This window comes from Elgaria multicarinata, chromosome 1 (assembly GCF_023053635.1).
Source record: "Elgaria multicarinata webbii isolate HBS135686 ecotype San Diego chromosome 1, rElgMul1.1.pri, whole genome shotgun sequence".
NCBI lineage: Eukaryota > Metazoa > Chordata > Lepidosauria > Squamata > Anguidae > Elgaria > Elgaria multicarinata.
Genome location: NC_086171.1, coordinates 100049753 through 100062279, shown reverse-complemented (window position 1 = coordinate 100062279; position 12527 = coordinate 100049753). Strand labels below are relative to the sequence as shown.

At 42.5% G+C, this 12527-nt stretch overlaps 1 protein-coding gene across 2 annotated transcripts in view; it reads right to left on the bottom strand.

Moving 5' to 3' along the window:
* Positions 1–227: 227 nt before the first annotated feature.
* Positions 228–12527, bottom strand: part of UAP1 (UDP-N-acetylglucosamine pyrophosphorylase 1) — a 30384-nt gene continuing 18084 nt past the window's right edge. Inside the window, exons 7-11 of one of the 2 annotated variants that reach the window (XM_063133653.1) lie at positions 11653–11796; positions 10631–10819; positions 8668–8715; positions 2410–2476; positions 228–834 (exon numbers count right to left, since the gene is read on the bottom strand). In XM_063133653.1, the coding sequence (XP_062989723.1) occupies positions 742–834; positions 2410–2476; positions 8668–8715; positions 10631–10819; positions 11653–11796 (541 nt within the window). In that variant the 3' untranslated portion in view covers positions 228–741. The remainder of the gene's footprint in view (positions 835–2409; positions 2477–8667; positions 8716–10630; positions 10820–11652; positions 11797–12527) is intronic. The other variant, XM_063133661.1, reaches the window with a different exon arrangement.

Sequence of the window (12527 nt, the reverse complement as noted above, 5' to 3'; positions counted from 1 at the left end):
GCATTTCTTTGAATGTGGTTTTGGGAGGAGGTTCTGCTTTAACCATCTGGTGTTGGAATGAGTCCATAGATTCTTGCAAGTCGCAGTGGGTTTTATGCACACAACTGCATATTAGAATCTTTGTACGATCACACATAGAACACATGATTGGTTCTGGGTCAGGGCCCCCAGAAGAGAGTATATTCAAGAGAGAAGATCAGAGGTTCAAGAAGTTTGAGGAAATACTGTTTGGAAGAAAAATGATTTAATTGAGGTTCATTTCTTCTCTACTCTTTCAAGTGTGCAACCCCTGCAAGATACAACTTTTAATAAAATAATAATATGGGCAGCAAAACGAAAACCAAACCCCTTTTTTTAAAAAAAAATCAAGTCACATAAATTTGAGAAAAATAAAATTTCAGATTAGTTTCTCAAGCTCCGTACCATAAAGTTCCTTTTGCAGGTATAACATAGGTTTTGATACAAAATGCCGTGTCTTGAAGCACTGCAGCATGAAAGGCAATGTCTCTGCTATGTGTTAACTTTTTGAAAATTAAAAGTTATATAAATAGATACGCCAAAGATGCCAAGAGGAAAAAACACTGCATCCCTTTTTATTGCAGCCAAGTCCTGGATTTTGGTAGAACTCAATTTGAGTGAAAACCCCACAAGATGATATTGGAAACCCTTGCTTGAATGCTCACAGTCTGACAATCAAGAATCACAAAGTCTGGAACACAAAGATGATTTTGCATGGCGATCTTACATTCCATTCTTCACCAATTCATGGACCCCACTTCTGTCAATAATCAAAGGGGCACGGAATTCTTTGTCCTTCACAAACTCCTCCAGGCCCTAACAAAAAACAGCAGCAGATATTCAGAAAGTGGCAACAACATATTTAATAGCATTAAAGCCTAAATAAAAATGAAGTGCAATCCAATGAGCAGCTTAGGACTTGAACTTGAGAGCCAGGTTCAAGTTCCTGTCCAGTCAAGAACACACTGGGTGACCTTAAGAAAGTCATTCTGAATTTCACTTCTCCATGTAGAAACTTAAAGTATTAATAACCTCCATAACAGGGTTATTATGGGGCTGAATGAGATAAGGGTGTTGGGAGCACTTGGTATATAATCATTTATACACACAAGTGGCAGCCATGTCTAAGTCTGAAGCGCAAGATAAATTATTCACTTTCTGTATCCTATGTGGCACTCGTCCTAGTGTATTTCCTATTAAAATGTCTTCTTTTTGATCAAAGCCTCTCAAGTTGGGTTACAACATGATTGTAAATAGTCTCTTGCTCAGTTGACTGTGCTAAGGCAAGAGTTTTGATCAGGAAGGAAAGCTTTACAAATGTGGTGTCTTACCTATATCTTTTAGTTATTGGGGCCTTTTGGGAACAGGCTAATACAAGTTTTGTGGGCTGATTTACAAGATTAGTTACTAATATAGAACACAGTGAGTATAAATATAACCCAAAAGCCCAATATCAAGCACTAATAAAATAGCATCAGCCAGAAAACCTTCCTAGAAGACAGAAAATTAGATTAAAATTGTGGTGGCCCCCCGACTGTGGAATGATCTCCCTGATGAGGCTCGCCTGGCGCCAACATTGTTATCTTTTCGGCGCCAGGTCAAGACTTTTCTCTTCTCCCAGGCATTTTTAACAGCATTTTAACAGCATTTAACAACGTTAAGTTTGTTTTTAATGGACCCCACAATTGTTGTTTTTAAATGGATACTGTTGTTTTTATACTATTTTTATGTGTGTGTGTGTGTGTGTGTGTGTGTGTGTTTTTAAATTGTATACTTTTAATGTTTACTATTTTTAAATGTTGTAAACCGCCCAGAGAGCTTCGGCTGTGGGGCGGTATATAAATGTAATTAAATAAATAAATAAATACATGTCCAGCAGAGTAAAATCTAGCTTCAGCATAAAGGTATGTAGCAGTTTTGCAAATAAGTCTGTATAAACACAATTGTGTGTTTGTCTGTGCATTAGCAGTTGTGCCACACAAGTCCACCAGAATGGGTTTATATGATCCTTTCCCTGCCCCACCCAAGTATCTGAAACATGAATGGCATGCTATGGGGCTTCGGCAGGAGCTTCAGCTATACCACTGTTTGACACGGCCAGATAAAAAAATGCCACTTTTCTTTCAAGTACGCTATTCATGTCAAATTCATTTATCCATCCATCAAGTAGAATGACTACATGATGTCTCTAGACTCAGCTTACTCATTTAAGTTACAATGACTAGGATGGACATTCAACATACTATTTCCGCCTAGACTAGCTCATTCCCATAGAGCTTCTGCAGAAGACCTTCCTGGTAGATTAAAACCAACATTTATTTTAAGTTTGCATCATTAGACATTTAACCCAGAGCGGGGGTGGGTGGGATAGAAAACTTCATAGCAACTTACTTCACCCCCATATGAGACAAGAGGAGAAATCTCACATTGAATTGGCAGATCATTGGCATCCTTCAGACTAAGGAAGAAAAGAAAAGATGGAGAAAAAAAACCTTAGTCAAAAAACAAGTTAGTCAAGAGAGACATGTGTCTCAATTTGGAAGTTCAATCTTTGTATCTGGAACAACCCTGTAAAGGATTAGCATTTTGCTCAACTCCTACTAAGAAAACAGTTCAGCAGCAGTGCAGAACCCAAAATAGTGTCCAGGTCTATCACCTGGATCCATAGTGATTACTTAAATGAGCGACATGAGTTTGAAAAAAAAATGCTAAGAAAGACACTAGCAGCAACTGAAAAGAGGTTTTTCAAGATTTAACAAGCCAACATTTTCGTTGGTGCCCTTTTCGCATATGTAGTCATTTACTCATGAAAAGCAAAGCAAACTATTATTTATTTATTGCATTTTTATACTGCCCAATAGCCGAAGGTCTCTGGGCAGGTCACAAAAAATAAACCATTCAAAGTATAAAACAAACAGTATAAAAGCATGATATAAATTGCAATATAAAAGCACAACCAGGATAAAAATCAGCAGCAGTGCAGAAATACAAATTTTAAATTTGTACTAAACAGCCAAGTAGCTGACAAGTAGCTACTTCCCATCTTAGGGTCACTTCAAACATTTTATGAAATTCCAAAGCTGCAAGCTTTAAAATCTGCAGATTGAAAACAAAATATATTTTGGTTCTGATACAGAATAGAAAGTTTTTTGTTAAAAGTGGCCTTGCCTTCTCATCATGACTTGTAGTAGCTTTCCCCCCACTTTCCCCCTTTTTTTTTCTTTTTTGAGATCTAGAAGGAGAAAATAGTAAACTACTCCTAGTCATGGTGAGAAGGCAAGGCCACTTTTAATGAGAAGTTCCATTCTCTATCAGAACCAAAATAGCACCCCAGAATGTAGTAGCATGTATTGAGGTTTTAGAACTAAGCAAATTATTTCAATTTACAATAATGAGTCAATCAATGAATCCATAAAAGCCAAAGGTGATTGAATGGCCTATGGATTTTCTCTTCAGAAAGCATTTCAAAATTCAAAAAAGTGTGACAACCTGTTTGCATAATCTCATCAACAACTGTAAAAGTGGCTTTTCCTACTCTTAAATGCTTTCCATGCAGGAAATGACACAATTTGAAGTGGCCCTTAAGTCACCAAGGTTCCTTTGTGATCAAGAAACTCATAACCCTTCAAACCAAGTCAAGAATCACAAGAATTCCCCATCACCATTCAGCAATACCAGCAATAAAATAAGCAGGATACAATATATAAAGTTGCCTAAAACTGAGTTGGTCCTTTTAGCTCAATCTTGCTTACTCTCATTGGGATCTGAGGCAAACAGCAGGGTCTACATATATTGTATTATACTGCATTAATAGAAGTATAGATTGTAAGCCTATGCGGCAGAGTCTTGCTATTTACTGTTTTACTCTGTACAGCACCATGTACATTGATGGTGCTATATAAATAATAATAATAATAATAATAATAATAATAATAATAATAATAATAATATAGCTTCCAAATCACATGAGGTACTGGTTCCTCTCTATTCAGCCCTGGTTAGGCCTCATCTAGAGTATTGCGTCCAGTTCTGGGCTCCACAATTCAAGAAGGACGCAGACAAGCTGGAGCGTGTTCAGAGGAGGGCAACCAGGATGATCAGGGGTCTGGAAGCAAAGCCCTATGAAGAGAGACTGAAAGAACTGGGCATGTTTAGCCTGGAGAAGAGAAGATGGAGGGGAGACATGATAGCACTCTTCAAATACTTAAAAGGTTGTCACACAGAGGAGGGCCAGGATCTCTTCTCGATCCTCCCAGAGTGCAGGACATGGAATAATGGGCTCAAGTTAAAGGAAGCCAGATTCTAGCTGGACATCAGGAAAAACTTCCTGACTGTTAGAGCAGTACGACAATGGAATCAGTTACCTAGGGAGGTTGTGGGCTCTCCCACACTAGAGTCATTCAAGAGGCAGCTGGACAACCATCTGTCAGGGATGCTTTAGGGTGGATTTCTGCATTGAGCAGGGGGTTGGACTCGATGGCCTTATAGGCCCCTTCCAACTCTGCTATTCTATGATTCTATGATTCTATATTGGTTTGCTTTACTAGCCAGCTTCCGCTTGACTTCACTAGCAACTACCTTCTTTCCCAGTCCTCTGCAGATACAGAGAGCTTTGGGGATAGATAAGTATTTCTCTTGTTTACACTGGGTAAGGAGAAAATAACTAACAGGAAGGGGCTTCTCTGTCTGTTTCCTCCCTTCTTCAAACTTCTATGCAAATGACAGAAGACATCTTCTCTCTCAAGTACTGAGGGCTTCAGACAGATGGGAGTTCGCTCACTTGTGATGCTGTTTGCAAATTAGAAGAAACAACAGGAGAAAGGAGCATTCTCCAAATTGCAGCTTGACTGAATGTCCTATCTCTGCCTTGAGCCCTTTGGCAAATTCAAAGAACTTGAGGGAAAGAGAAGTCTTCTCTTTCTTGGTGCAATTTGGAGAAGGGGCAAAAGAGCAGGACACCCCTCCATTGTTTCTTATGTTCACCAACTGCAGTGCAAGTGAGTGGTTGTTGAAGGCTGCCCCCTTGCAAACCCTGGAAAATACTTCTGCCGTCAAACTATCCAAATCTACCCTTAAGGTGGACAAGCACTCGTGGTTGCAGGGAGAAGAGGGCCCTTATTGGTAGTTAGAAGCAGCAGAGGAAACTCCGACTATCTCTTCTCTCATCATACTGTGGCTTGGAGGGAGGGAGAACTGCCTTTCTCCCAAGCACAAGAGGGCTTGGCAGAGAGAGAGGGATTTCTCTCACTTTTACTGAGGGTTTGAGAAGGCAAAACGCAGGAGCACCTCCCCAGTGCAAATGAAATAAATTCCGGGCTTTCACCTAAGGGGATGGCAGAAATGGTGGGATAAGGAATGTGGATGAATGGCTTTCTGGGAGACCCATGAACTTCAAGGGTTGCTTCCAAAGTGACGCCTTCTGTTTCTCCTCCTCTAGTCTGCAGACCCTTGTTTTCTCAAGGTAACTTGGGCTATTCCCATTAGAAAGCAATCTGCTTGTTGCGCCTCATTCCCCAGAAAAACTTGGAATCCTACACGTGTGCAATTCACCCAAGAAAGAATATTGTGCAAAAAACCAATAAGCTAGCAGATTGACTGAAACTTTGCACAAATACAACCTGCCAGCTCAGGGGCAAAAGAAGGCCTCAGGAGCTGCATCAACGGGGCTTGCCTAAAGGCCATCTTTAATTGTGCATTGGCCTATTTTTTCTCTCCTGCCCCAATATGTTCAGATTTTAAAGTGGCTCTCCAGGAGTGAAGATACCATACAGATTAAGGTCTTCAAAGAAGTGAAGCTAGGTCCATATACAATAATAGTTGAGTATATAAAAACAGAGACACTTGGACAACATATTTCACTGAGGGTAGAAAAGAGTGAAAGCAAGAGTTGCACTAGGCCACATCCATATGAGAGTTGTGACGATACACATTTTTGGGTGTGAAGTAGTTCTATGCAGTATCTTCATAGAATCATAGAATAGCAGAGTTGGAAGGGACCTACAAGGCCATCGAGTCCAACCCCCTGCTCAATGCAGGAATCCACCCTAAAGCAGCCCTGACAGATGGTTGTCCAGCTGCCTCTTGAAGGCCTCTAGTGTGGGAGAGCCCACAACCTCCCTAGGTAACAGATTCCATTGTCGTACTGTTCTAACAGTCAGGAAGTTTTTCCTGATGTCCAGCTGGAATCTGGCTTCCTTTAACTTGAGCCCATTATTCCGTGTCCTGCACTCTGGGAGGATCGAGAAGAGATCCTGGCCCTCCTCTGTGTGACAACCTTTTAAGTATTTGAAGAGTGCTATCCTGTCTCCCCTCCATCTTCTCTTCTCCAGGCTAAACATGCCCAGTTCTTTCAGTCTCTCTTCATAGGGCTTTGTTTCCAGGCCCCTGATCATCCTGGTTGCCCTCCTCTGAACACGTTCCAGCTTGTCTGCATCCTTCTTGAATTGTGGAGCCCAGAACTGGACGCATAGAGAAGCGCCTTCTAGGACTGCAATTTACCTCTGTAAATGCAATGCTTAAAACACACTTAGAAATGTATTGCTTAAACACATACACTTCTACGGAATAAGAAATGTGCATGATTGGCTCTCCGGCAGACCCATAAACTTCAGGAGCTGCTTCCAGAGTGATGAAATTCTCCTGTCTCGTCAGGGAGCCTTGTGTATATTATCACTAATTCCAGAAAGATACCGTCATATACACTAGCCAAGGAAGTGATGGATAAAACTCATTCCAGGGTTTGTCTTGACAAACGGTTTGCCCTGGGATGGATTTGCAGTAGCGGCAGGGCTACATGACACATTGTGAAGCCATCCAGGGGCAAATCCCAGAAACTCTGCTGGAAAAAAGTCGGGCACTTACCCCGACTTTTTGTCTGAGGAGGCATGTCACAACCAATGGCACCCCTGATTGGTCACCATTGGCTGGACAGGGAAGGGGGCGGACCTCCAGGAGCTCAAAAGAGTCCCATGCGTCCTGGTAAAACAGGGGGGGATGGCCCAACACAGCAATAAATAAATAATTTTAAAAATGGCAGGTGGAGAGGAATGGGCAGCCAGAGGAAGGTCAGAGGGAGGAGAGGTGGCTCAGGCACCCTGTGTCCGTCTCCTCCTCCTCCTCCAGCTGCCTCGTTCCTCTCCCAACCCTCCCGGTGTTCAGTGCAGCAGCAACTCTGCACTTGCGTTCCTTCCCATGCAGATGCCAGGAAGGAGCACAGATGCGGGAGCCCGAGGCTTCATGGCGCTAAAACACTGCCATCAAGACAGGCGGCCAGTTTAAAAAAACGTAATTCTAGTTTATTATTATTATTATTATTATTATTATTATTTATTTATTTATTTATTTATATAGCACCATCAATGTACATGGTGCTGTACAGAGTAAAACAGTAAATAGCAAGACTCTGCCGCATAGGCTTACAATCTAATAGTTTATAGTGAATTCTAAATTCCAGCAGAGATCAAATATAGAAAAAGAGTACCATAAGTGTGGGAATCTGTCGGAGTATTAATATCTCTAATTTAGCCTGGAGAAGAGAAGATTGAGGGGAGACAGGATAGCACTCTTCAAATACTTAAAAGGTTGTCACACAGAGGAGGGCCAGGATCTCTTCTCGATCCTCCCAGAGTGCAGGACACGGAATAACGGGTTCAAGTTAAAGGAAGCCAGATTCCAACTGGACATCAGGAAAAACTTCCTGACTGTTAGAGCAGTACGACAATGTAACCAGTTACCTAGGGAGGTTGTGGGTTCTCCCACACTAGAGGCCTTCAAGAGGCCAGGGATGCTTTAGGGTGGATTCCTGCATTGAGCAGGGGGTTGGACTCGATGGCCTTGTAGGCCCCTTCCAACTCTGCGATTCTATGATTCTATCTGCAGTAGAACACAGGTTTTGAGGACACAGAAACCAGTTTGTCAGGCACACGTAAAAGTCTTTTCCCCCTGTGTTAGCTACAAACTATGAAATGTGCTCCCTCAAGAACTACGATTGGCCCCCACTCTCTTAGCCTATAGAAAGACGTATCCTTTCAATTTTGTCTTTCTAAATGTGTCATTTTTACTGTTTTTACTGTTTGGGGTTTATTGTCACAGGATTTTATTGTTTTAAGTTGTTGTATACCACCTTGATGGCTTTCTAGCAGATATGGTGCTATATAAACATTGATAAATAAAATAATAAATTATACCTTCAGAACTTCTAGAAGATCAGCATGTGTTCTAGCCAAATTAAACAGAGAATCCAAGCCTGACACAAATGTAGGTCAGCACTAATTGAAATACAAAACGTTTCTATCTTTGTGCTCCAGAAAAGCAGCCAGAGGTTCATGAACCCAACTGCCAGCACCTCTCAGTTAAGCTTTGCAGATATTCACAGAGGACTAAAGCTAAGCTATTTTATTTCAACCACGATAAGAAGCAGCTACAGTATTTTATAGTCAGACATGCACCCGTTCCCCAGCATGCTCTTTGGCTCCCATTCCCTTGATAGTTCCCAAAAGACAAGCACATCACAGCAACGACATTCTCCCTGTTAAAAAACACAACAGGCTGAGCATTAAGACCCTGCATGCCGTAAATAGATCTGTTAGTCAGTACCAAAGCAGAGACCCATCACCATGCATCCCCAGCAGTCAAGGACGGTATATTTACTTGTGATTGACATCAGCTTGGATCGCATCTGACCTTCCATTAGTACAGCTGTCACATGGGAAGAAAAAGGATTAATGAGAAGGGAAATGATGTTATGGGATATGCCAAATCTAAACAGCAGACTTCCTTGGAAGTCCTATATAATGTTTGGTGGGACAAGTTCTATTAGTATACCCAGAACATGGAGGCACCATTTGCTGAACTGAATGGCAGCTATATGTTATCTGGGATTCTATTTTTAATTGAATTGACCTTTCTGCACACATCGCGAATTTGTTTGACCTCTGCACTCAGTTCCAATGCCAGATGTAAGAGACATCTTGGTCATTTTTCAGAGCATCTGCACTCACATGATCAAGAAACTATCTGCATTTCTTTGATAGGGATCCCTCTAGCAAAGAAATGCAGATATCATTCAGTTCTTGATCATGTGAGATCCACCCCAGCCCACCTCAGCCCCCATGAACTAATGTTAATTCCCCCCTCCTAAGTGCAGAGATAGATCATACTAGTCCTATGATGAAATGTTTTGGGACACTCAAGCACAAACATATGTAGCTACTTTGTACCAAGTGGCCCACCTAGCCCAGTAGCATCTACTCTGATTGGCAGCAGCTCTCCAAGGTCTCTCCAAACCATTCCACTCAGGAGTGACAAATCTTAGGTTAAGGACAATATTCCCTCAGAGGAATGAGGTGGTGGGATGCACACCACAGCTGGGTGGAGGCGAAGCCAAAAGCAGGTGGGGCCATGTTTACCAAGAATGAGACCCACTGGCATGCAGGTATGCCAAATATTGGCTTGCTGCGGCAGAGGAGATAGGCTAGGACAGATGAAGAAGTCAGATCTGGTGGTTCTTCATTCCTGGTTTAGCTACTGGCATTCTGCTTGCTACTGTTATTCTGGAGCAAGGGTTCCTAACATGCCGCCTGTGGGTGTTTCCAACAGTATCCACGTAACTTTTCAATCCCTGTCCCCTTCAAAAGCACTTTAACAAAAAAATTGAGAAACGTTAGGGCACCAGCTCTTCCTTCCTGTACCTGAACATGTTGCTGATCTGCTGTGCAGTGGGCAGGCACAGAAAGCAAGGCAAAGGGGAAGAGGGGAGAGAAAGCATGAGTCTAGAGTCTGGGAGTGGAGAAAAACAGCAAAATAAAGGGGTGAGTCAGAGAGAAAGAGCCAGGAGGGGAGAGAAAGAAGAAGTCTCGTGATGGGGGAAGGAAGAGACATAGCAAGGAAAGGGGTGGGGAGAAGTAGCGAAGCCAGAGGTTGAGTGGAGAGAGCAAGAGAGAGAGAGCACAAAGGGGAAAGGTCTGTGTGAATGGAAGAAAACTGGGTGGGCCAGGGAGCAACTTTTTTATTTCGTCTTCCCTGCCACCCTATAGCTTCACTATTTCTCTTCCCTGCACCACCTCTTGACTAGCCAGGCTCCAGGCCAGCCATTATATGATTCGTCATTTTGTGGTGGTGCCCTCAGCAGTTCCTCAAATTCCCAAATGGGCCCAAGGGTCCAAAAAGGGTGGAACTCCCCATTTTAGAGGGCTGTGCCACGGATACCTACTCACATCCAGGAATGGCTGGCCTATGTAAGGGAGATGAAGCCTACAGCTGTTGTTCTCCAAAGGCTTAATTTGAATCATGGGATGCTGGAATAGTTACCCAAATGCTGGCTCTCCATTCACTCTCCCCTAAATCTGCCATAAAAACCATGTATTCATCAAGATTGTCATTAATTATTATTAAAATTGTACAATTTTCTCAGCTATGCAAATACAGAGGAGGGATATTATGCACTTGGGAAGCCTACTGAAAAATATCATTGGGAATCTTAGCAACTGTAACTATCAGCATATTTTCATGCTCTAACAGATGGACAGCAATTGTATCAAGCCTCACAGGACATACTCAAACTACAAATTAGGAACAGAAGGTAAAAGCTAGAGGAAGTCCAAAACCACCCTACCGCAGAATGGCAGGAAGGCGTGTTCCATTTTCATCAACAAAATGGCCACCAGCATTGAGAACCCAGCAGTGATGCAGCGACATCAAGGAGTGCTGTGCAGTGGTGGGGTTGTCCTTGCCGTTTTGGCTGTCTGCGTTCTTCAAAGGGGAGAACTCATCTTCTCGCAGCACTTCATAAACCACAAAGTTCCTGGATGGAAAATAAAGTAGGCATAGGTCAGGCAGAACGACTTTAAGCTTTTAAAAAAAATCTTGTAAATCTGAAGGAAGACAATCATCCCTTCTGGAAGTCTACATTATACTGTGAAGAGCAGGTCTGTAGCTGGACATTAGCAATAACCTCAGAAGCCAAGGAGAAGGAGAAAGGACTTGTATGAGGCAAAGAAAGTCCTTTCCCCAACCTGTAAATGCATCCATGGAGCTCAATGCCTTCAGAAATGGAGTGCACGCAACTTTATAGTGATTACTGGGGCTATTCCCAATCTTTCCTACAGATGGGAAGCTGAAGGTGGATTGCTGCAATGGAGTCCATCGCGGAGCTTGCCTAGGTACCATACTAGAGCCTCAGTATAGACAGGAGGGCCACTGACCACCCACTTCCTCCTTTCCATGCCAGCTCCATGTCCTCTTTCTGGTTTCCGCTGCATCCTCCTATCTGCTGCTGGTTCCCAAGATAGTCTCAGGGTCAGAGCTCTTCATCCTTACATAGCACCTAACAAGTCACACAATCTCCAATCTATCTTCAAAGTACTTTTTTCTGATCTCTGACTAATGAGATGATCTTGCTCCTTTCTCTGCTGGCTTCACCTAGAGTTTTAGGCAGCCTAGCTTCCCTCCCCATTGAACACCTACACCTTCCACATTCTATAACCAGGAGGATCAAAAAACAAACAAACAAAAAAAAACACCTTTCAAAACAAAAAGGAAGCCAGAGACGATATACCAAAATGTATATGGTGACACAGAACACAAAACACTCTCAGAGCTAGGCAGACAAGCAGTTGGAAAGACTTAAGGATCTACCTGGCAAACTGGAAGATGTCAAACACAAACTTCTCCATCTTAATTCCATTTGGTTTGTCTGGCTTCAGAGGCTTCCCAGTGGCCACATCTATGTATGAGATCTTCTTTTGGGCTGTGTGGTGTTGTAGATGAGGCTCATAAACACTGGAATGTCAAGTTGAGAGTCAGTAGAGTATGAAGCACACCGGGACCTATCAAGGGCCATTAGCCCAACAGAAGCCTCCATATACCAGATGTTGGGTTCAAAGAACAAGGAAAGGGAATCATCTTCATGCCATGTTTGTGAACCATTTGGCTGGCTGGCAGGAACCGATACTGAAGTAGATGGCAGTTCTTAGGTTTTCATTGAATTGAAATTGCTGCTTTTGATCTAGAGTCCCAACCTCAACAGTCCTGATCCAACATGGCAGAGACTGTCTTCTTCACAATCCCTTGTTAAGCCAGACCATGGCTATGAAGCCAGGAGACCCAAAGAATAATGTTTATATGTAAATTTACAGTTATAATGGCTACAAAATAATCCCTGGACTAGAATTTAGAGCTTTATAGTGTGAGCCGGAAGGGTTAACTGGAGCCCCAGACCTCATTCATTTCAGTCTTTAAGCTGAGAAAAGAATGAGAACATATAACCAGCACAAAACCGCTATCCAACCAGCAGAATCAAGCTGTAAAGATTCTTTTGGACTTGTACCCATGCTGCAGGGAATGTTAAAGTTTGCCATGAAAAGTCTCCCTGGACATAGAAAAGTAGCATGTTCTAGAAGGGACTGACCTAAGATGAACATGCAAGTTTTTTATTTGCAGAGAGCAGTTCTCTTCCAGGAGAGCAATCAAACATCTACCCCACACTCCCACCCAGGAGTTCAGAAAAAGTT